At 38.3% G+C, this 22,500-nt stretch overlaps 3 protein-coding genes across 6 annotated transcripts in view; 2 read left to right on the top strand and 1 right to left on the bottom strand.

Moving 5' to 3' along the window:
- The window catches only part of LOC135107485 (pancreas transcription factor 1 subunit alpha-like), an 83,903-nt gene extending 62,855 nt beyond the window's left edge, over window positions 1-21,048 (top strand). Inside the window, exons 5-7 of one of the 2 annotated variants that reach the window (XR_010271791.1) lie at window positions 3,142-3,206; window positions 13,677-13,836; window positions 20,911-21,048. Coding sequence is in view for 1 of the 2 variants with exons in the window: in XM_064017403.1 (XP_063873473.1) it covers window positions 3,142-3,152 (11 nt within the window). In the remaining variant the exon portion in view is untranslated. Of the gene's footprint in view, window positions 1-3,141; window positions 4,290-13,676; window positions 13,837-20,910 lie in introns of those variants that run through there. The other variant, XM_064017403.1, reaches the window with a different exon arrangement.
- LOC135107484 (uncharacterized) lies at window positions 4,428-18,692 on the bottom strand. 3 transcript variants are annotated; one of them, XM_064017398.1, is made up of 8 exons: window positions 18,557-18,692; window positions 16,816-16,946; window positions 15,673-15,867; window positions 13,951-14,070; window positions 12,542-12,674; window positions 11,330-11,478; window positions 9,277-10,119; window positions 4,428-6,085 (listed from the first exon to the last, which is right to left on the bottom strand). In XM_064017398.1, the coding sequence occupies exons 2-8, from the start codon at window positions 16,936-16,938 to the stop codon at window positions 5,888-5,890; spliced, it is 1,761 nt and encodes a 586-aa protein (XP_063873468.1). In that variant the 5' UTR covers window positions 16,939-16,946; window positions 18,557-18,692; the 3' UTR covers window positions 4,428-5,887. The 3 variants fall into 3 exon arrangements, with proteins under 3 accessions (XP_063873468.1, XP_063873469.1, XP_063873470.1); XM_064017399.1 differs by lacking the exon at window positions 4,428-6,085 and adding an exon at window positions 7,418-7,947; XM_064017400.1 differs by lacking the exon at window positions 4,428-6,085 and adding an exon at window positions 7,418-7,781.
- The window catches only part of LOC135107488 (type I iodothyronine deiodinase-like), a 24,030-nt gene continuing 22,403 nt past the window's right edge, over window positions 20,874-22,500 (top strand). Inside the window, exon 1 of the mRNA XM_064017407.1 lies at window positions 20,874-21,142. Within this exon, the coding sequence (XP_063873477.1) occupies window positions 20,901-21,142 (242 nt within the window). The 5' untranslated portion in view covers window positions 20,874-20,900. The remainder of the gene's footprint in view (window positions 21,143-22,500) is intronic.

The following is a 22,500-nucleotide window of genomic DNA, read 5'->3' as shown; positions in this document are numbered from 1 at the left end:
CCTTAAAGAAAAAAGTAGTCCTATATCCTCCTCCTCCTCCTCCTCCTCCTCCTCCTCCTCCTTCTCTACCATATCGCACACCGCAGCTGAGTGAAACTGCCATTAATTTCTCACTTTTACGCCGCGTTCCCTAACCTCTAATGAAGAACGCTCAAAAATTCGCTTAATACGTGCAATTTGTCTGCCATGGAAAATCAGGTGGTGTCGATCCAGCGGTGGGGCGTCACGCTGGAGCCGCCTCCGTTTCCTTCGCCAGTGACCTGAATTGTCTCTCTCTCCCCCTCTCTCTCTCTCTCTCTCTCTCTCTCTCTCTCTCTCTCTCTCTCTCTCTCTCTCTCTCTCTCTCTCTCTCTCTTGGTAGTTTATAATATCACTTTACAATTATGTTCGGTGTAATGTTTCTGCTTTGCTTACCTGACGGCGCAACAGAAAGAGGAAGTGTAGGACAAAACAAAAAGGAAATTGTGAGAGAAAAAGGGAGAGACATGGAGGAGAAATGGTCGGAGAGGCGAGAGGGGAAGTGACGTTAAGTGCTAAGCAGAAACCGAAGTCGCGGCCAAGTGGTGTTGTGGTCCAGGTGTGGTCACGGTGCGTGGCGGCCACTGATGGTGCTTGGGATGCGAAGCGGAGGGGAGGAGAGAGAGGGGAGAAGGGTGAAGTGAGCCCTCCACCTCTCCTTTCCTTTCCCCCATCCTTCCTTTAGCTACGTGTCCTCTTCTTCCTCCTCCTCTTCACTCTCCCAGTTCCCCTCCTCGCTCATCCTTGCTCTTTAAAAGTCATCCACGTTTTTCCTCTTCACTGTACATCACATTTTTATAAATTTTCACAGACTTGCTTGTATAATTGTCGGATAGATGTCCGTCATCTTTCCGCGTTAATAGGTGCTAGATTTATTCCCGAACTCGACGTTCTTAGTTGATGGACAGACAGACAAATGTAGTGCTCCTCGTATTATATATTTATAAGTAAATATATATTTTTTACTGTCTCTAGTTGTATAATTAATGTCAGTACGTACTGTAGTCAGTCTACCTGTCTGTCTATAGATCGATCTGTCTGTCTTACTCCCTGCAAGGTGACAGTTACACAAGATGCTAATAATTCATTTTCGTTTGTTGTACTACACTATAAGATTGCTATCACACACTGGCAGCGGAAGGCTTACACAATTGATCTCTTTCTCTCTATCACTCTTTATATTTTTTTATTAAACACACACACACACACACACACACACGCACACACACTATTATTATTATTATTATTATTATCATTATTATTATTATTATTATTATTATTATTATTATTATCATCGTCATTATCATTATTATTTTAGCGCGAATGCCATACTACTGCTCCATGCTCTCCTGGTGTATGTATCTTCTTTACCTTTATCCCACTGATGTAATGAAAAGCTAATCTCTTGTTTACTGATTGGTTATACAGTCCCTTACCCTTCCATTTACGCCATATTCCAGTGATAGTTTGTCACTGATAATTGGTCTTAAATCTTCTTTCATATTTTCTATAAAAAGCAGGTTACAGGCGTTCTTTTCCTTTTCATTTGCATGGTACTCCTAAGTCTTCCTCCTTGTCAGATACATAATGAACCCATACTCCATAGTTGTGCCTTGTGGTGTGTGTGTGTGTGTGTGTGTGTGTGTTAAGTTGATAAATCACGTGTCTTTGTATCTACAGAACAACATCTAACATGACTAACGACGGAGAGAGAGAGAGAGAGAGAGAGAGAGAGAGAGAGAGAGAGAGTGTTACGGGTTCAAAGCCTCGTAAATAGAAACGAAACAAACTAGGTATATCGACCCCCCTCCTCCCTTCCTCTCTCTCTCTCTCTCTCTCTCTCTCTCTCTCTCTCTCTCCCATTAACGCCGTGTGGGGCAGACTACCTCTCGCACCCACACCCCTAGATGGCAACTGATTGGCCAAGCGACTCCCCAAAGATCGCAGGTGATTGGCAGGGCTCCTCATCACGTGGTATTGTCGTTGAGTCGTTACGGCTTCTGGTATCGGCTGCTGAATCTTCCAACTTTCTGTGCGATGATAATCAGTGGCAGCCTGGAGGAGAGGGGGTGGGTGCGCGTGTGTGGATAGGGACATGTTTGTCGTGACTGTTTTCTGCATTTAGGTAGTTATTTTTGTACACTCTTGTTTATGTAGGTGATTATGTTGACTTGTTGTTGTTTTTGTTGTTGTTTTTGTTGTTGTTTTTGTGTTGTTAAGTGTTGTTTGCGACATTTATGTGATGTGATGTGTGTGTGTGTGTGTGTCTGTGTGTGTGTGTGTGTGTGTTGCACGTGCTAAAACGAAGTGTGCGTTCTACCTTATGAATGCGTGAAGAATTCCGGAAGATAGTAGTGGTATGATTATATTAGTGCAAGCAATAAAATATTTGAAGTCGTGAAGCGAGATGACTGTCATCGCATTAAAGTGCTAAGATTTTTGGTAAATATTAAGAAGAGGCACGCGGCCCTATTTCTTTTCTTTTTTTTTTTTTTTCGTCTCCTACCCCCTACAGCGTGGGGAGTAGCGGGGTTTTCGGTTGGGGAAAGCTAAAATAAAGCCAAATACCGCCTCTTACCACCAAAAATAAGCAGGAAGTTGTCTACTGCCGTTGCTGCTCTATTTCATATTTACCGGTTTAGTTGGTTAGGTCTAGTTAGGTTAGGTTTAGTTAGGTTAGGGTGCTAACAGCAAGAGCAAGATCTAGAACATGGCGGCCATCACAAGAACAGAAGCAGTAGTAGGCAGTTTCCTATTTTTGGTGGTAGGAGACAGTATTTGCCTCTGTTTTAGCTTTCCCCACCCGAAAACCACGCTTTCCTACCAGATCTCCAACACTGTAGATAGTAGAGACCGAAAAAAAAAAAAAAAAGCCGCGTGTCAGATTTTTTTTTTTTTTCTCCCATGATTCTACTAAGCAAGTTCTTGGTTGTTTCTGAGCCTTTCTTGATACTTGCCCATGCAAAAAACAATTGTGTGTTCAGATGCATCAAAGATCGATACTGTGGTTGGTTTGATATTTGCAGTGTGAAGTAAAAGAACTGAAATGCGACGTAACACATTTCATTATTGTTTGTGTTCCCTTTAACCATACGTCTGTTATGGCTGTAAGATTTGTTCCAGTGGTGATGTGATGAGACGACAACTGGCGACACGAGTTGGTCTTTGTCGGTGGACAATATAAGAAGGTAAGTGCCATCACCCCACCCTCCACGCTCCCATTGTAGCCTACAGAGTACATAACTACCGGTGTCACTAGTCATGTTACTTATCACCACTACGTATTACATACTATTGTTGGTACGTACTATATACTACAACAAATACAACTACTACTGCTGCTGTTACGTACATACCACTACAACAAATACAACTACTACTGCTGCTGTTACGCACATACCACTACAACAAACTGCCACCACCATCACGCCGTCACGTTATAAGTATGACATAACAGCGCGTGAGTACAAAAGAATCTCTCTCTCTCTCTCTCTCTCTCTCTCTCTCTCTCTCTCTCTCTCTCCAGTTTAGGTCTGTATTACCTTATGAATTTGTAGCTACACGTTGAATTTCTCTATTCTTTTATTTAGTTTGCTTCAAACATTTGTCATATTTTACAATCCAATTTACCAGAGACGGTCTATATTCCACGTTTTCAATTTAATTTTCATTTGTGGTTAATAGTATAGTTCATCCATTGCTTCTCCCCTTTTAATTTACTTAATATACCGTGTCAATTGTTAATTTTGCGTTAGATCTATTGATTTAGTGAGTCTGCTATTCTACTGACTTCCTGTTGCCCTTGCTTCTGAATATCTCCATTCTCAGTAGGTGTTGAAGACTTGCATTGATATTATTTTCTCATATATATCTTTTGATTTTTGCACCATCGCCCTGGTGCCTCTCAATTATTTCTGCTAGAATTTTGAATACTCATAGACCTGTCGTGGATGACAAATATGTAGTCAGTGTAGCAAGAATGATCAAAGCTTTCTGTGTTGTAACACCTATATACACTTATAAATTCATCTTTATCTGATATTACAAGTTCATATTATTTTTTATTATTTCTTGTCAGTATCTTTATTCCAGCTCCATTGTTGTTCTCTATTTTTTCTGTTGTTTTGTTCACACTGGTTAAATGTATCAGTGGAGGGTCTGGTTTAATTTTGTTTCTGTTAAACATATTGTGTTTTCTTGACTAATATTTTTGAATGGTATGTATCTTAGACTTAAGTTAGTTTTGATACAAAAACCATCTTCATTGTAGTGCATAATTTAAATATTCTAAACTATGCATTTTGCACATTTTCACATTACACTCCTATCAGTTTCGGAGAAGAAACGTCTTTCCTCTGGTCTTTTGTTATTAATTTATATGTACCACATTAAGGATTAACAAAGGTAAATAACTATTTAAATGTATTTCATCTATCCATAATTTATGAAAACACAAACTATCACCAACATTGTCTTGTAATAACAAAGCATGATGTACAACAACTCTAGAGCCGTGTCTGTCTGCTGTCTTATAATAAGTGCTCATTAATGTATCTCAAAAAGGGATGAGTATAACTGAACATTCAGATCTCTCATTTATGGACTGGAGTGTATGACACATACACACACACACACACACACACACACACATACACAAAAGGGGCATAAAGAAATAGTCTTCCACATATGTGAATAGAAACACAAAATGATTCACAGAAAGAAATGGTCCAGCCAAAACCTCAAATTTAAAGTGAGGTTGTATAAAAGTAGATATGGAGACAGGGCAGTATGAGCATGGCAATGTTCCTGTATGTTACAACTTGATAGATACAAGGCAAATATACACACACACACACACACACACACACACACACACACACATAAATGGAAAATAATCCATGGAAGAGCTTAAAAATGAAAATAGATATGGATAATAATAATAATAATAATAATAATAATAATAATAAATAATAATAATAATAATAATAATAATAATAATAATAATAATAATAATAATAATAACAATAATAACCATAATAACAGCAATAATAATCATGTAGACAGGACAGTGCAAACACAGCTCTTTACCTACACTACTATGTCACAACTTGAAAACAACTACAGGTAAACACACCCAGTGGAAAGAATAGATACAGCCTTGTTACTGAGGGGGCAATGAGAGACAAAGGTTGAGGAACATGAGATAATTGAGTGATAAGGTACAATTTTTACTACAGAAGCACAGGTATCTGAAACTAACAAGAGGGGAAATACAAATGTGATATGCACATCAGCTAAAAAAAAAAAAAAAAAAAAAAAAAACTAGACACACACACACACACACACACACATACTAAAAAAACAAGTTAGGGCTGTAAATTTAATTTGGGTGTCACAACACTGGCATGTGTGTGTGTGTGTGTGTGTGTGTGTGTGTGTGTGTGTGTGTGTGTGTGTGTACATAAGAGTATTCTAATGTACACACACACACACACATAGACACACACACACACACACACACACACACACACACACACACATAGACACACACACACACACACACACACACACACACACACACACACACTTTTGCAGTACTGAATGACATCCAAAATTGAATTTACAGGCCTAAATTAATGTATGGCTACAATAATGTCCTCTGAAGGGTTTTGTTTGTTTAATTTTTCACTCATTATTTTACCAGAAAAATACCTTACCTAGGGTGTTCTCAGTGACTGTATGACTGGCATGCAGGCAGGAGAACTGGAACTGGAAATGTGAAAACAAAGATGATTTGTGAATGAAGCTAACTAAAACTAATTGGTAATTACATAGTTAATAAAAAGGTAATGGTGATTGTGATAAGTTTTTATAGATATTCTTCTTCAAGAGGCAAGTATTGTTCGTGTTCATCGCTATTGTCCTCGTCACTGCCATTCATTTGCTCCAAATCTTCTTTCAATTCTTCATTCTCTTTCTTTATTCCTTCCTTTTCCTCTTTTTCTTCTTTCAGTTGTAGCAATATGTTCATGTGTTCCTTGATGAGTTTTGATGCATCCTCTAGTGACTGGAAAGAAATAAGATAAACTTGTTCATTTTTATTCCCTTGCTGTCTAGTTAATCATGTATGTGATTACATAGTTATCTGGAAGACTAATTAGTATTGGTTATTAGGAAAGGATATCAGATATAAATTTAATTAAGTTCTTTTATGGGAACACAAAGTTTTGAAAAGTTGTACAGTTTGTGGAGTAATGGAAATAATCAAAGTTGATACACTGAGGTGCAGGACAGTGGTTCCTGTTTGAAGAACTTTAAATTCTTTGTTCAGGTGTCTGCATTTTTATTTCATTTTATTTTATTATCATTATTATTTATTTATTTATTTATTAATCTATTTTTATTTTACTTTTTTTTTGTGTGTGTGCATATGTTTATTTACCTAGTTGTACTTTTCTACTTGTGACATACAGGAAAGGAGCAGTGCTTGTACTGGCCCATTTACAACATCTATTATCCAACTTTTCTTTAAAATCATGAGTATTCCTTGCATAAACCATTTCCTCCTCCAGTCCAGTCCATGCTTCTACACTTTTTTTTATGAAAGCTAAACTTGTCTCTTGTGCAAGTGATTGCTTTGAACTTCCTTCCATGTCCTATTTGTTTTAAGTGTGTGTGTGTGTGTGTGTGTGTCAGGCAACTCATCCAGACTGGTTACAGACCTTTGAAATGCCTGTTAAATGAGTTATGTAAGTGACAGCATGTAAATTGATTCTCTCTCTCTCTCTCTCTCTCTCTCTCTCTCTCTCTCTCTCTCTCTCTCTCTCTCTCTCTCTCTCTCTCTCTCTCTCTCTCTCTCTCTCACCCTGCTCTGAGGCTGCAAGTAAACACTTGAATGCTATCTAAAAGTTTTATTTACAATCAAGCTCATAATATTTATAAAGATGTTCATTAAGGAAATATGAGATATTCTATTGACTAAATGACTTAATGGAATTTCATACAATGATGGCAAAAAAAAAGGATGCAGGATTGGATGTGGCTGCTGCTTCATTTGTTGCTATTATAATTTTTTTTTTTTTTTGGTTGCTGTACAAGTTGTTGAATGGGAATTCAAGATTCCTGCTGCTTTCAGTCAATAATACTTGCTCCATCAAACTTAATACTGGCCACTGTGTGTAGTAAGTGAGCATGCCACATGCTGACACCTGTTCACACAGGTGTTTTCTGAGATCAGTATAGTGCCAACTTCAGTATTTTTCTGTAAGAAAAGGTAATATGACATGCCGACTATCAAGATTTTACTTGAGTATAATCAACGTCAGGTTCTTCAATGAAATAGCCAAACTATCAACTTGAATTTCAATAGTTCTTATTGCCAAATGTTTACATTACTAACCTAGAACAAGCAGTTTTATTGGTGGTGTCTTTAGTGAAGCACCATAGGCATCCATTTAGCATAGTGGGAGAGTTTTGCATCCTTTATGATCTGGATCAGGTTTTCAGGGGAGTGGAGTGTACTGATCAAGTCTTCATACCCTGGAGAGGTTTCTTGATACCCCCATCATAGTTATCTTTATAAATGTATGACTCAGACAGAGAGATTAATGTAGAAAGTGAACAGGATTCAGCTGTGCTCTCTCATTTCTGTTATGGTGTAGAGAAAATCTTGTCATGTTTGCTGGTGTCACTATTGCCATTGGCACGGCTGCTACTTCAGTGACTTAGGATACTGGATTTTCTTGCAGTCCCATCCCTACCACCTTAAATGGTCCGTAGGTTATTGAGAGATTCCTGTTATAGTTTACCCACAAAATAAAGTTTGTAATATATCCTGGGTGGCACATGGTATGTGTCCAAAAGGAGAGACTGAAGGTCTTCCACTGGCTTGACTACTGTAGAAGTGGTTGTTGGAGGCAGTGAGCACTGCTGCATTGGTTGATGCCGAGTTTAATTTGAAAAAAAATGTCAAGGTCAGAGGTAACAAAAGATTTTATATATATATATATATATATATATATATATATATATATATATATATATATATATATATATATATATATATATATATATATATATATATATATATATATATATATATATATATATATATATATATATATTTTTTTTTTTTTTTTGCTTTTGTTTTATATTTAATGTGAGAACTAGCATAGGGCTGGTGGCACCACTCATCCAGGACTTAAGTAGAGCACCCCTTTGTGTTTAGTAATGATCTCATAAAGTTATGAACCCTCCTATGCTCTTTACAGCAAGCATTCACACACACACACACACACACACACACACACACACACACACACACACACACACACACACACACACACACACACACACACACACACACACACACACACACACACACACACACACACACACACACACACACACACACACACACACACACACACGGGAAGTAGAATATAAAGAAACTGGAAAGAATACAGAGGACAGCAATGAGGATGGTGTCAAAATTGAAGAAAAAGGCTTATGAAGAGGGACTGAAAGAAATGAGATTAATAACACTGGAAGAGAGAAGAGAAAGGGGAGACTTGATAACAATGTACAAATTAATAAATCATATGGAGAAGGTAGAAAGACAAGTTTTGGAGATGCATGTGGATGAGGGAACAAGATGTACAAGTGGACATACAAAAAAGATTAAGAAGAATAAGTGTCTCAGTGACATCATGAAATATAGTTTGCCTTATCGAAGCATTGATTTCTGGAATAGTTTAAGTGAGGAGGTGGTTATAGCTGTTAGTGTGAGCAAATTAAAGAAAAAAAAAGATTAACTGCAGATATGGAGACAGGACAAATGAGCATTAGCTTGGACCCTGTACAATACAACTAGGTAAATACACACACAGTAGGATATAAAGACAAGATGTTAAAAATAATATATGCTAATGTTGACAGAGTAGTATTAAATAAACTGGAGGAAAGTGATTGCTTAATAGAAAGTGAGCCTGATGTTCTATGCTTAGTGCAAACAATGTAGACACGTGGAATCTTATTCCATTTTCAAAGTGGTCTTTAATCTTATTCCATTTTCAAAGTGGTCTTAATCTGACTGCTAGGCCGAGAGAGAGAGAGAGAGAGAGAGAGAGAGAGAGAGAGAGAGAGAGAGAGAGAGAGAGAGAGAGAGAGAGAGAGAGAGAGAGAGAGAGACTTCATAATCATATTCATATTCATTGGTATGACCTGAGATCAGCAAGATACAGACATGCCATGACTAACCTTTAAGACAAGTGGGGTTTCTTGTGTGCCCTGTGAAGAGATGGGAGTGGTGCTAGGAGCTTGTGGGTGCTGCAGTTGATGCTGCTGCTGTGTGTCATGGCAGGAGGCATCATTGATCCAGATGTATGGAACCCCAATCAGTGAGTTCAAGTAGGGGAAGTACTTGCTTCCTGGTAGGAATTTTTGACTTGTGGTGCAGATTCTCAACAGGATCCTGGTGTTAGCACCCCAAATATTCCTAACCACATTCACTCCCTGCCTCCCTATTGACCCACCCATGCTGACCACACCAGTGGCCACATGCTGTGCTGTACCAAATATTATTGCTACTGTAGTAAGGCTAGCTTGTGCTGTGCTAGTCACAGCATTTTTAGTTGCACATACTCCGCCAATGACTACTGAGCTACCTCTCTTAGCTACCCTCCCCATCACATCCACACTACAGTGCTTCACCTCTTTTACCTTGCCCCTTACCATCTCATCCACAACTAATATAGTGCTTCTCATTAATAAGATGTTATATCTCATCACAGCAGTCACAATATCTACTCCATTCTTTGTCATTTCCATACCCATCTTCCCAGCATCACTTGCCATTCCCACACCACCTTTTAACATTGGTCCAGCTGGACCTGAGAACAGAATATTTTGCACCCTTCCTGCCCTGTCAGTCACCAAAGCCCAAACTGTCCCTGCCCTTGCTTGAAAACTTGAAAGAATGACATTCATCCATTCCAGACCAACAGTACAACAAGTTTTAGTGTGTTGAAAGATCCTGCTGGCATAGATTTGTTGGCTTAAATTTGTCTGCCAGTCAATCATCAAGCGACGTGCAAGTTCAATCTGAAAACAAGAAAAGAAATAAATTTATTAACAGATCACTGGGATATTTCAACCTCAATAAAGAAAGTAAGCAAAGACATTAGTAAATATCACATTTTATTGGTAGATGTATGAAAGCATAATTTAACATGTACTAAATGCAGAGGCACTAAAATATGATCACCATCTTTGTTGGTTTTAAACATCTGGTCAATTAATTATTATCATATAAAAGAAAAAAAATATGCATCATCTACAGTTTTCCATCTATGTACAATGAAAGTCAACAAAACTGGCAGTGTGATACATGAGACAGCTCTCCTCTGTTTTTAGATGTTATGCTCAACTGTCCAGTCAAATAATTACAATTTGTTTACCTGTGGAAATGCATTCATGGTGTATGCTTGAGTGTAAGTGTAAATGATTAGTGTTTAATGGAGAGCGATGGGTGCAGTATCATATTTTGTCATTTAGAAATCTTTTCTTGGTCAGAATTGAACATTACATTAGAGATGGAGGACTGAATTTGTTATGTAGTGAAGGTGTGCAAGCCTCGATCTACACATGAGAAAATCACCCTTACCTGCACATACAAGACCAGTGGTAATAGACAAATGTGTTTGAATAAGGTGTTGTGTTAGATAAAATTGATACACTACTTACTGTACGTGGCCACCAATTTCTCATCTACTGATGTGATAAGGCCTAACACTCCAGTCAAGTTAACCACAGTTTCTGCAGGTTACACACCATGGAAGTGTTTACTAATCAGTAATGTGGAACTTCCAGGGGCTTGTAGGTACAAGTAACTTTATTTGTATATCAACCATTATCATATGAAAAGATGAATGACTAGCAGCAGCATGGCATATCTCATTCAACCAATGAGCAGCACTTCATTAGCTGAGCAAGGTTACAGTATGACTTGGAGGCAAACTGATCCCCTATGTTAGATATGATTATGTTAAAATATTGTGTGTTAGCTTTGTCTTTGCCCATTCCTCACTTTTATTTTCATTGTCTCCTTCCCTGTAGTTCTATACTCTTCCATGGTAGTTATTTGTTTATGGATAGGCAGATTATCTGGATTAAGCATTTTGGAGCTGAACAAGATTACAGGAGTGCAACCACATTTGGGAGTGACTTTATAACACACAGTGGCAAATAACAGTTGGTTAAGAATGATGGCACTGCCTTCTCCATGATGCCACTTGACCACGCAACTACTCACCAAGTGCCCCAGAGTGATGTCCAGGTCGTCAGGCTTCAGCGGCTGATTGGCAGTAACATGGAGGCTGTCACTTATCTTGGCCTTCATCCGCCTACGACACTTGTCCTTCAGCACAACAACTCGTACCCCAAAGGTTCCCCCACGTCCATCTGGAGGGCACACAGCCAAGCAAAGTATGATTCTGCCCATTCCATCTGATCGGTATCTAAACTCCTTGCACTTTACTTGATTTACTCACCCTAAACTTCACCTCTGCATCAATTGCTTTATCCAGAGTAACATGCAATCCTAGGTACCTCCTCAAACAACTTCACATTCAAGATATTATTCATCCAATCATTCATCATCCTCATATGCCTCATTATTTAAATAGTACTTTTATTCATTCAATTTTTTTTCTTTCACACATTTCCAAATTCTTTTACCAATTACTGTTTTAATCTCAAGAATCAATCTCTGATGCCATTGCAACTGATTTAGATTCCACTTTTTACTATCAACATCTCTCAGACTTAAACCTCTAACATTCTTATAGTCACATACAACACCATCCTTGTAAACATTAAGCAACAAATGGGACACCATACATCCTTGTTATAACTGCACTTGAACAAGAAACCATTAATTCAACTTCAAACTCAAGCACATCTGTTCCCATGAAAATTTTTGACACCTCTTAATAATATAGCTCATAGGCCATGGAATGTCAAAAGAGTCTACAGCTATTCTCTATCTATTCTACCTTGCTTTCTCACATTACATGAATTCCACCTTAAAAATCCCAACCTTTTGCTAAATACTTCCACACACTTGTCTCACAGCAGATATTTGGTTAATGCATCCTGTCCTTTCCCTAAAACCTGTATCTCTAGCTGTCTTGATCAACATTTTACCATAAACCTTACTCTTAACACTCAAGAGAGGTCCCTAGATTTGGCACAATCATATTTGAAACCCTCATTGTTATACAAATGAAGCATTTCTGTTAGTCAGCACCATATTACTCATTAATATTATGTTTAGCAATCTCACTAGCCACTTCAAAACAGTCAGTTCGTGATCAGGAACTCCTTTATTTCCTTCATTAAATCTCTATATCTTCTATTCACTCTCTCTTCATGCCTTTGATCCTTTGTAGTATTTTTCTTAAATCCTCAGTCACCTCATATTTTTGACAGTAGAATGTATATCCTCCCATGCCCACATACTCACCATGGTCAAGCACAACATGGTCCCACTTCTCTACAGGCAGTATGGTGTCCACGATGGTGTTAGCCTTGTCTAGTAGGCGGTGAGCAGTCCCAACCACTGCCATCCCTGCCTGAGTCCCTGCCACCACCCTTGCCTGTCACCAATTCAGAATTATATTTTAACATCACTGCAAAATGCTTTATATGGCTTTATATGTTTTCATTTTTATGAGTATAGCCATTTTACTAAATATCTTGCATGTTTATTATGTATACTGTAGTTGTGCCTACTAATTTCTCACCACCTTGGAAGCTAGATTCCAGGCTAGTCAGTTCTAGGCACTTGCTCAAATAAGCTATTCCATCTGCCTTTTCTCTGGTGTAAATATTGTATGAAGCAACCCAAACATCCATGTATGTGAGGGGACAGAGAGGATGGCTTGTTTGAGCAAATTCCCAGAACTGACTGGCCTTGATTCCTGTTTCCAAGGGTGGGGGAGAAATTAGTAGGCATGACTGTACTTTAATCTGTATGGTGTGTGTGTGTGTGTGTGTGTGTGTGTGTGTGTGTGTGTGTGTGTGTGTGTGTGTGTGTGTGTGTGTGTGAGCCAAAATATGGTTTGCACAATATCCTGAGTGGTAAACAAAGGTGAAGTATACCATTCAAGAAACTATGAAGACAAGAAATACTTGTATCATTCTTCAACATTGTTCATTTATACTATTCCTTTCATATATATTCCTTTAATATATATTATTCCTTTGGTTTGGCAGAAGGTTACTCTGCCTCCTCAACACATGGGCAGGTTTAAGAAATCCTTTGTACCAAAAACCAAGTCATCCATTTAATAACACAATAGTAATTCTGTGATTAATTACTGTGAATGAACCTGTGATAACTCTTGTGATTGTTTGCGTTTTTAGTTTGCCATGTTGTAGTAGAAATTTTTTTTACAACTTATTTACATTTTTAGTCAGTTATTTACAGCAAAGAAAAGAACACAACCATGGAAGGAAATCTACATGCCATCACCACTGCTTCTTGTTTAATAATTTTTTTGCAGATCACTTTAATACAAATTTGATTTTTGAAATCTCACTGTTTTTCAGCTCAGACTGACCACTTTATTTTGTATGACGTTAGTTTTATCCCACAGATTGGTGTCATTGCTGTTTGAGGACATGACAGACAGACTAGGAGATTTTTGGCATTATGGGCTCTCAAAAGTGAAGTGCATTACCATGAAATGTGAAAATATGAGCTGATTCCACTGAAGATGATAATGACAGGGAGAAGAAAATGGAGGGAAATAAGAGGTGAGTAGATAAACACATTGTAATTTTGTAAAATATAAATATGAAAAGTTGTGGAAAAATGGTGGAAAAATTATACCAGAGAATCATTGTCATCTTATGAAAGTGAAAACTCACAGTGTTTAGTGCACGTAGTGTCAGGGCATCAGACAGGGTAGATAGTGGGATGGGGTGCAGCGTGCCCTCTCTTTGTCCAGCAATGGTCTTGAGTACAAGGGCATGGGTCTTGTTCATCATCTGCACAGGAGAAAAATAATAACCAGTAAGATTACTAACAATTTTCTATTCACTAATAACAGTACTGTAATGCTAAGTAATCTATATACCTGGCCAACATCCCCTCAAAGGGCATAGAGCTAAGACAACACACACACACACACACACACACACACACACACACACACACACACACACACACACACACACACACACACACACACACACATCAAGATAGGAATATGTGGCAGTGGTGTGGTCTCCTCATACAAGGAGGAATATTATAAAACTGGAAAGAGTACAAAGAGCAGTCACTAAGATGGTTCTGGAGTTGAGAAATTCGACCTATGAAGGGAGATTAAGAATGTTGGAAATTCCTACCCTTGAAAATAGGAGAAAGAGAGAGGAGATTTAATAAACATTTATAGAATGATAAATGGTATGGGAAATGTAGACAAAGAATGTTTTATAAATTTAGACAGAGTACAGGGGACACAGTAAGAAGTTGAAGAAAGTTAACTGTAGAAGAGACATCAAGAAGTATAGTTTTTCTCACAGAAGTATGAACAAATGGAATGAACTCAGTGAAGATGTTGTCAATGCTGTAACTGTCCATGCTTTTAAGACCAAACTGGATAGATATAGAGACAGGATACTATGAGATTACTCCCCTCCTGTAAACCACAAGTTAAATACAACTAAGTAAATACTCATAGACATTCTCTGACTAAATTAAAGGCTGTTAAAATCCTGGCACCTCTAAAGGGAGAAGTGAGCAGATTGATCATCACTATCCACTGCATGAGTGTTACTTGTGTAATGAAGCCACTTACATTCCTTCCCTCTTGAAAACGTCTCATTGTTCATATTAAAACTTTCCACATTCTTTAATAATTTAGCACCTTGAATAAGTTATACAATCTCGAAACAACACCTTCCCATGACATGTGGTCTTTAAATCAGTAAATGCCCAAAGCACATATTTACCTCTTCACCTGTCTCACAGCAAACAGTCTCACAAGAAACACCTATTCTAAACATCTACACATCTATTCTGCTGTTCATAAATGCATGAATAACATTCTCTGTACTGTCTCTAACACTCCTAATTGACTCTTTTCCATACATTCATAATATTAACATCTGAGGGAAGTAGCCCGAGCATGAGTTGTTTCATTGGATGAATGAAAATATAAGGTGGGATTTCTCCTTATGCCAAATTTTTTTCCTATTTTTTTTTCTTTCTTTTCTCTCTAAAACTTTAGAGTTAATCATCCTAGCAATTTTTCTTTTCATACCATTGAATTTTCTTACATCAAAATTTTCTTTAATTTTCTTTATCACATTTTGAAATTCTTGACATCTGATACTTAATTGCCCATGATTCTTTTAATCATTTATATCCTTGATACATTGAAATATTTTATATCCTTCCTAAACCCTTCACCATAACCTTATCTGTCAGCTCTTATCTCTCTTTCTAACCCTTGATCCTCAAAACGTTCCATTTATTTTTTCTTAAATCCTTAAATTTTGCTCCATATCCAAGAGTTTGGCAACATGCAACCACTGCAGTGCCAAGGAAAATGAAAATCAATTAACCAAATTCAAACAGTTCCTCACCTCCTTAGTGGGCTGAGTAATGATAGGGGCTGCCTCCTCTACACGGTCCAGTCCATGGCAAGCCCATTGGTCCAGGGTGCCCCAGCCCCCCACCTGGTTCACCAGAGGGTGTGCTAGGGGTAGGGCAGTGTTTGCCACTATACTCAACCCAGCTTCTGCTGCATGTAAGGCTGCACCAACATAGTGGTGGTCCTTCTGTAAATTTTAAGAATAGTTTACACACACACACACACACACACACACACACAGAGAGAGAGAGAGAGAGAGAGAGAGAGAGAGAGAGAGAGGAGGGGGGGAAGGGGTAGGCAAACACTCTTATCTCTTTCTCAGGACCGCCCCTGACCAAATTAGGGTCTTAAGCGAAATTTTATTTGGAGGCACCCCCACCATCTCTTCCCATTCTGAATGTATCATAGGTACAAAATGACCGTGTAACAACATGCCATTTAACTTGACAACCTTTTATTAGTAGTAATAAATGTACTGTAAGTATAAATACAGTAATTTGGCAGTATGAGTCAGATGAAAAAAAAATTCAACCCGAAATAAATAAATATTAAATAAAAATAACTTTAGACTGAAATAAATAAACAGATCAGAGTCAGATTATAGGTCTTTCTTCTCTCCTTTGAGCTGATTTGGTGCTCTACGCACGCCTCACGGTAGCGCATATGCGCAAATGCGTCGCTTCGTGCAAAATGGAAGATGAGGCCTTACACACAGCGTATGTTCTCCGTTTAGGGAGGGGCGGCCCTGCTCTCTCTCTCTCTCTCTCTCTCTCTCTCTCTCTCTCTCTCTCTCTCCACATTAACATAAATGCAGACAGATAGAGACATCTGCAGTTACTATTTTTTTTTTTTATGGTAGTAATGTTTTGAATCAATAATAATAATAATAATAATAATAATAATAATAATAATAATAATAATAATAATAATATGTCTCACTTGCAAAAAGAATATTATTCTGGAGAATAAAATGTCATCACAGCAACCTGAACATAGACCAGAGAGGATATATATTTAAGGTACTTGTCAATTTATAAGCATGCAGTGCACATCTCCAGTGCATCAGAAAGTTTCCAAAATTATGAAAATCTGCATAGTGGTTCTTATTGTTTTGTAAACGATGTTTAGTGCCAACCTTGGTAGTGTTGTAAAGGCTGAGAGCATCTTGCAGGGAAGGCACCTCATGCATCAGCCGCTGCATGAATAAATTGGGAGGATGAGGAGCATCTTCTGACACTTCCTGACTTTCAGGAGACATGCTGGTACCTGAGTAAAAGAGGGAGGAGCAATGCGATGTGGGATTCTTTTCCCTTATCTCATAATAGAGATAAATCAAAGTCTTCCAAAGCAGAAATATGCCAACTCAAAGAGAATGATAGAGAAGTAACACCTCTTAACTTGCCATTCTAAGGAGAAAGACTACTATGAGCTTTTAACAGGATTACAGAATTAGCTACTCATAAATCTGAAGGAGAGCCGTATACAAACTTAGGTTACTTAAGAGAAAGAGGGACGGCTGATCCTTAAGCCTTTCACTGGCCTCACCAGCCTAAGGGGAGGAAGTGATACAAGAATGATGACCCGAATATTTAGACCAAAGAACACAAGGCTGCTGGATGTTTGCTGAAGTGAAGGCTTGAAGACCTTGTCACACACACACACACACACACACACACACACACACACACACACACACACACACACACACACACACACACATTACAACCATATCTTTAGCATACATTCTTTGAATTTCTTTCCCCCTGAATGTAATATTCAACACATGGGCAGCTTCCTTGTGACACACCCGGTTTCTTTCATAGTATTTAGGACGAATTACACTCTAGTTATTCTGTTTCCGTAAACAGAAAACTCTCACTCACTCACTCATCACACAATCTTTCATTTAATTTCATGATTTAATTACTAACTACTTTTTAAAAAAATCTTCGTAAAATTACTGATTATACAAAAAAAAAAAAAAAAAATTACTCGAATAATTTTTATTTTATTTTGATTATTTTTTTTTCAGTTTGATAAAAAAAAAAGTTTCGGTAACGATTATATAGATTTTACGTAAAATCGCAACAACAAAATTATGGAAATCGGTTGATTAGTGCGAAAGATGTCAGCAAGAGTGTAATTGACTGCATTTCGAGAAAGCGGCCTTTGAGTGCATTTCGAGAAAGCGGCCTTTGAAGTTAAACCACACTTGCCTTTGAAGTTAAACCTTGCTCTCTCTCTCTCTCTCTCTCTCTCTCTCTCTCTCTCTCTCTCTCTCTCTCTCTCTCTCTCTCTCTCTCTCTCTCTCTCTCTCTCTTGATAGGGTTTTCATCCAATGTATGCAAGTATTTGAAAGTTTTGGCTGAGACAGGTATACCAGTGACGCTGTAGATATTGCTTTCCCTGTACCCAGAACTGACATTTGATACTGCCTGTGCCACAGCAAGTCCGGAATTGCTCTTATTTTTGGGGCAGTAGAACCAAATTTTCTGGTATATAGATTCATTTGTGTTTTAGGTTTTGTCACATCATCTCTTTCGCTGCGAGACTGATTGATTCCCTTCGCTTTTAAGAGAAACTAATATGAAAAATGTTTTTTAATTGACTCTTAACTACCACTTGTGTGTGTGTGTGTGTGTGTGTGTGAGAGAGAGAGAGAGAGAGAGAGAGAGAGAGAGAGAGAGAGAGAGAGAGAGAGAGAGAGAGAGAGAGAGAGAGAGAGAGAGAGAGAGAGGTGTCATTATAGCTAGAGAGGGCAGCCAAGCACTATTAATGACTACGTACTATACAACACAGAAGAACCCCTCACTGGACACAATTAATATTACAAAGGCAGAGGCTGGAGTGTGTTACATGCAGTTTGTCACACTTACCCGCTGTGTGTATGGCACCACTGCAAGACACACACTGATGAGGGGCTTCTCTCACCACCAGGCAAGGTAGAGGATGACCTGGAGGAGAGAGAGAGAGAGAGAGAGAGAGAGAGAGAGAGAGAGAGAGAGAGAGAGAGAGAGAGAGAGAGAGAGAGAGAGAGAAGACAAACAAGTGAGAGGTGAATGAGAACCAAGACGCCAACATTCTCAAGGTGAAGTGACTAACACGGAACTCTTACAAGTGTTGCTAAGCCTGTGAACTGTTGTGCAGCGGAATTACACTGTACAACATAATGGCTGACCAAGGTTCTCCACTCACTACTACTACTACTACTACTACTACTACTACTACTACTACTACTACTACTACTACTACTACTACTACTACTACTACTACTACTGCTACTCTCTCTCTCTCTCTCTCTCTCTCTCTCTCTCTCTCTCTCTCTCTCTCTCTCTCTCTCTCTCTCTCTCACCACCACATCACACCACACAACAGTGCCCCCTGCAGTGTGTTTTCTCGTCACATTGACATGCCACAATGCTTGCATCTAAACAGTGATATGAAATGCTTTGTCAATGTCTAATATGTTTTTCTGATGAAAGGCTTAAAAAAAAAAAAAAAAAAAAACTCGTATAGCAATGAAAATGTGATGGTTGTGTATGTGGGGAATGAGAAAGCATGTATGAATATAAAAATGTAATTGACACTATTATCTAATCTAACAATGCTTGAAACCGAGAGGCTGTAAGACGAGATGTACAATACATGAAAAAAATCAATATATGTTGGAATGAAGAGTGTTCTTTTACATTTTGTATACGGCTAAACAATTATGGTGGAAACAAAATTGTATATAACATGACTTCAGGGGTCATGCGTTTGGGAGAGGGATTAACATGAATGTATAACCTATGGAAGGTTAAATGAAGTGTTTATGGAGAAAGACACTGATGATATCTAATTTGAACTTTTCTGAGCACATAACAAAAACAAATTAGGCAAATAGAATTCTAGGACTAATAAGGGCATTAATTTTGTTTGCTTATATGAAAACATACTTTATAGCTTTATATGTTGTTCTTGTTGATCTGATTTAGAATATGCTACCCAAGTACATGGTGTCCATTCATGGTGAAAGATATTAAGGCTTCTTAGAAGATATGTATCATAGAGGAAGTAAATTAGTTCTAAGTCTGAAAGGACTGAATTTCGAGAATAGGTGAAGGAAACAGAACTTGCTAACTTTAGCTTTCCATACAGCCCGTGGAGACATGACTGACACACTTAGAATGTTATGTGATATGTGTGAAGAACAAGTATACGAGAGAATCTTTCAGTTGTGTGAACAGAGTGCATGTAACAAGAGAGAAAAGTAAGAAGACTTTCAAGGCAATTACATTTGGTTTATATTTTGTACTTTTATACTTTGTACTATTTCCTCAGCAGTAGTGGCACATTGGGCTGTAAATTACTTCACCAGCAAGATAATAACATTCTTGTTTGTAAATATTGGGTTGAGTATTGATGGGACAGTGGCGTCTTTATTAAAATGAAATAATAATTAAAAAAAAAATCATAGAGATGAATTTCAAACCATACAACAACAATCACTTTTTTTTTAATCGTAGTGTGCCAAAATAACATCGCGAAAAAAAATCAACACACACACACACACACACACACACACACACACACACACACACACACACACACACACACACACACACACACACACACACACACACATATATATATATATATATATATATATATATATATATATATATATATATATATATATATATATATATATATATATATATATATATAGTGTTGTGACTTGGGATACCAGTGGTGTCTGGTGTCACCTTGGTCAGAACAGTGGGAGATCTCTCCCTAGCAGTAAAGAAAGAACACTTTTCCCTTTCTTGGTTTGTACTGAATATGAAGGCAGTATTCCATATGTTTGTTGGTTGTTCACATTATTGCCATAAAGATGTTACATGTAGTTATTCCGTGGAGTAAGTGATCACAAACAATGCAACAGATGGTGTAGAAAGTTGGCAAAGCAAGGTTGAGGGTCAAGCAGTAGCGTATCCAGACGTAAAATGTGCACTTGATTACCATGCAAGCATGATAGTGAAACATATATATTACAAGCTGCAATAATTTTTCTACACAGTAATTTCTATCACAGCCCTAAGGCAAGTACACTGTACCAGTTACAAAACCTGAATAAAATGTTTGTGATAAGGTAACAAGGGGAAAACGAAAGTGTTTCTGGGTTAGTACAAGAAATTCAAAGCTGGTGAACCATAAGCCAATGTGAGACACGTTTTGATGCTCTCAGTCTGCAGAGAGGCATACGAGGCGATGGATGTGGGTAGGGTACGGCCGTGGGTGCGGCAGTATGCCTTGCTGCCATTCCTGCTGGCATTAGTGACGGCACTCAACGTGGTGGTGACGCTGGCCTCCTTCCTGCCATGGGTGAAGAAGATAAGGCACCGTGCCCTGGGCGTGATGTGGGAGGAGGTGGGCGACGTGGGATACTTCTGGTCCAGAATGAAGGAGATGTGGTACTTGTGAGTAAATGTAAATTTTGTTCTTTTCTGCTCTATTCCTTTTCATTTATTCTATCATTTCTTCTAAATTTTGCGATTCCATGGTCTAATGGCTAGTGGGGCTGCTGGCTACGAATCCGCAGGCCCTGTGAGTAGAATTTAGTCTGGGGCGGTCGGCACACTGTTCAAGCAATTGTTCATCCTTCCTTCTGGTTGGTCGATGAATTGGTGCCTAAGGAAAACTGAAAAAGGAAAAAAAGGATGTCACAGTGAGCCTGTGTCCTGGAGTAATGGATAGCATTCACCACAAACTCATCGGTCAATGAGATGCTCAGCTATAGCGTGTCCCCAACTCTATCAATGTCAGGAGTCTATTAATTTCAAATAAGTATGAAAAAATAGTACCTAGTTCTTCAGTAAACCGACAAATATCTTATTTTCTGCACGTTATACCAGTTTACTAATGTCAATCAAGCTGTTCATATTATTCATATACTATGGGCATCTTACCGCACCAAATCCCTAGCTATACGAATTGTAGAAGGAAGGACACATTTATGTAGTAAAAGACACTAAACTTAAAAAAAAAAAAAAGTAATCATTATAATTATGTATCATTCATTTGATATAATTGTAGCATTTTGATCTTGTTAAGTGTTTTGTTTCTGAAAATGAACCGCAAAGAATCATCCAACCACACCAGGCATTATGCACAGTGAAAGTAGGCAGTATAGGCTTGAATTAATGATGCTAAGACCGTCAGTCCTCTCTCTCTCTCTCTCTCTCTCTCTCTCTCTCTCTCTCTCTCTCTCTCTCTCTCTCTCTCTCTCTCTCTCTCTCTCTTCTCTCTCTCTCTCTCTCTCTCTCTCCTTGTTATTATTATTATTATTATTATTATTATTATTATTATTATTATTATTATTATTATTGTTGTTATCGTTGTTAGTTTTCTTACTGTTCTGATCTCTCTCTCTCTCTCCTCTCTCTCTCTCTCTCTCTCCTCTCTCTCTCTCTCTCTCTCTCCTCTCTCTCTCTCTCTCTCTCCTCTCTCTCTCTCTCTCTCTCTCTCTCTCTCTCCAATGGCTTGTGAATCTCTCCCTCATTGTGTATGTGTGTGTTGGGGCGCGAGTTTCAGCTATTCCACACCTTTGCAAGACACCCTGCCAGGTGACGGTTGTAAGGGGAGTGGAAGGAGGGGGCAGTAGGTCGCTATGGGATGAAGGAGTGGCGCCAGGGTCTCTCTCTCTCTCTCTCTCTCTCTCTCCTCTCTCTCTCTCTCTCTCTCTCTCTCTCTCTCTCTCTCTCTCTCCTCTCTCTCTCTCTCTCCATGACCCAAAAAGCAACACATACTGTAAATTAATAGAAATAAAAATAATTTT

The sequence above is a fragment of the Scylla paramamosain genome, chromosome 15 (genome assembly GCF_035594125.1).
Source record: "Scylla paramamosain isolate STU-SP2022 chromosome 15, ASM3559412v1, whole genome shotgun sequence".
NCBI classification, from domain to species: domain Eukaryota; kingdom Metazoa; phylum Arthropoda; class Malacostraca; order Decapoda; family Portunidae; genus Scylla; species Scylla paramamosain.
Note: the sequence above shows the minus strand (reverse complement) of the source record. Positions and strands in the feature narration are given on the sequence as shown.

What these genes read in the sequence shown, in the direction of transcription:
- LOC135107484 (XM_064017398.1), bottom strand. Translation starts at nt 16,938, where the DNA reads ATGTCTCCTGAAAGTCAGGAAGTGTCAGAAGATGCTCCTCATCCTCCC. An exon ending in TTACTCAGCCCACTAAGGAG is followed by an intron (nt 14,071 to 15,672) that starts GTGAGGAACTGT and finishes TCTCCTGTGCAG; the next exon opens with ATGATGAACAAGACCCATGC. An exon ending in ACATCACTCTGGGGCACTTG is followed by an intron (nt 10,120 to 11,329) that starts GTGAGTAGTTGC and finishes TCTTGTTTTCAG; the next exon opens with ATTGAACTTGCACGTCGCTT.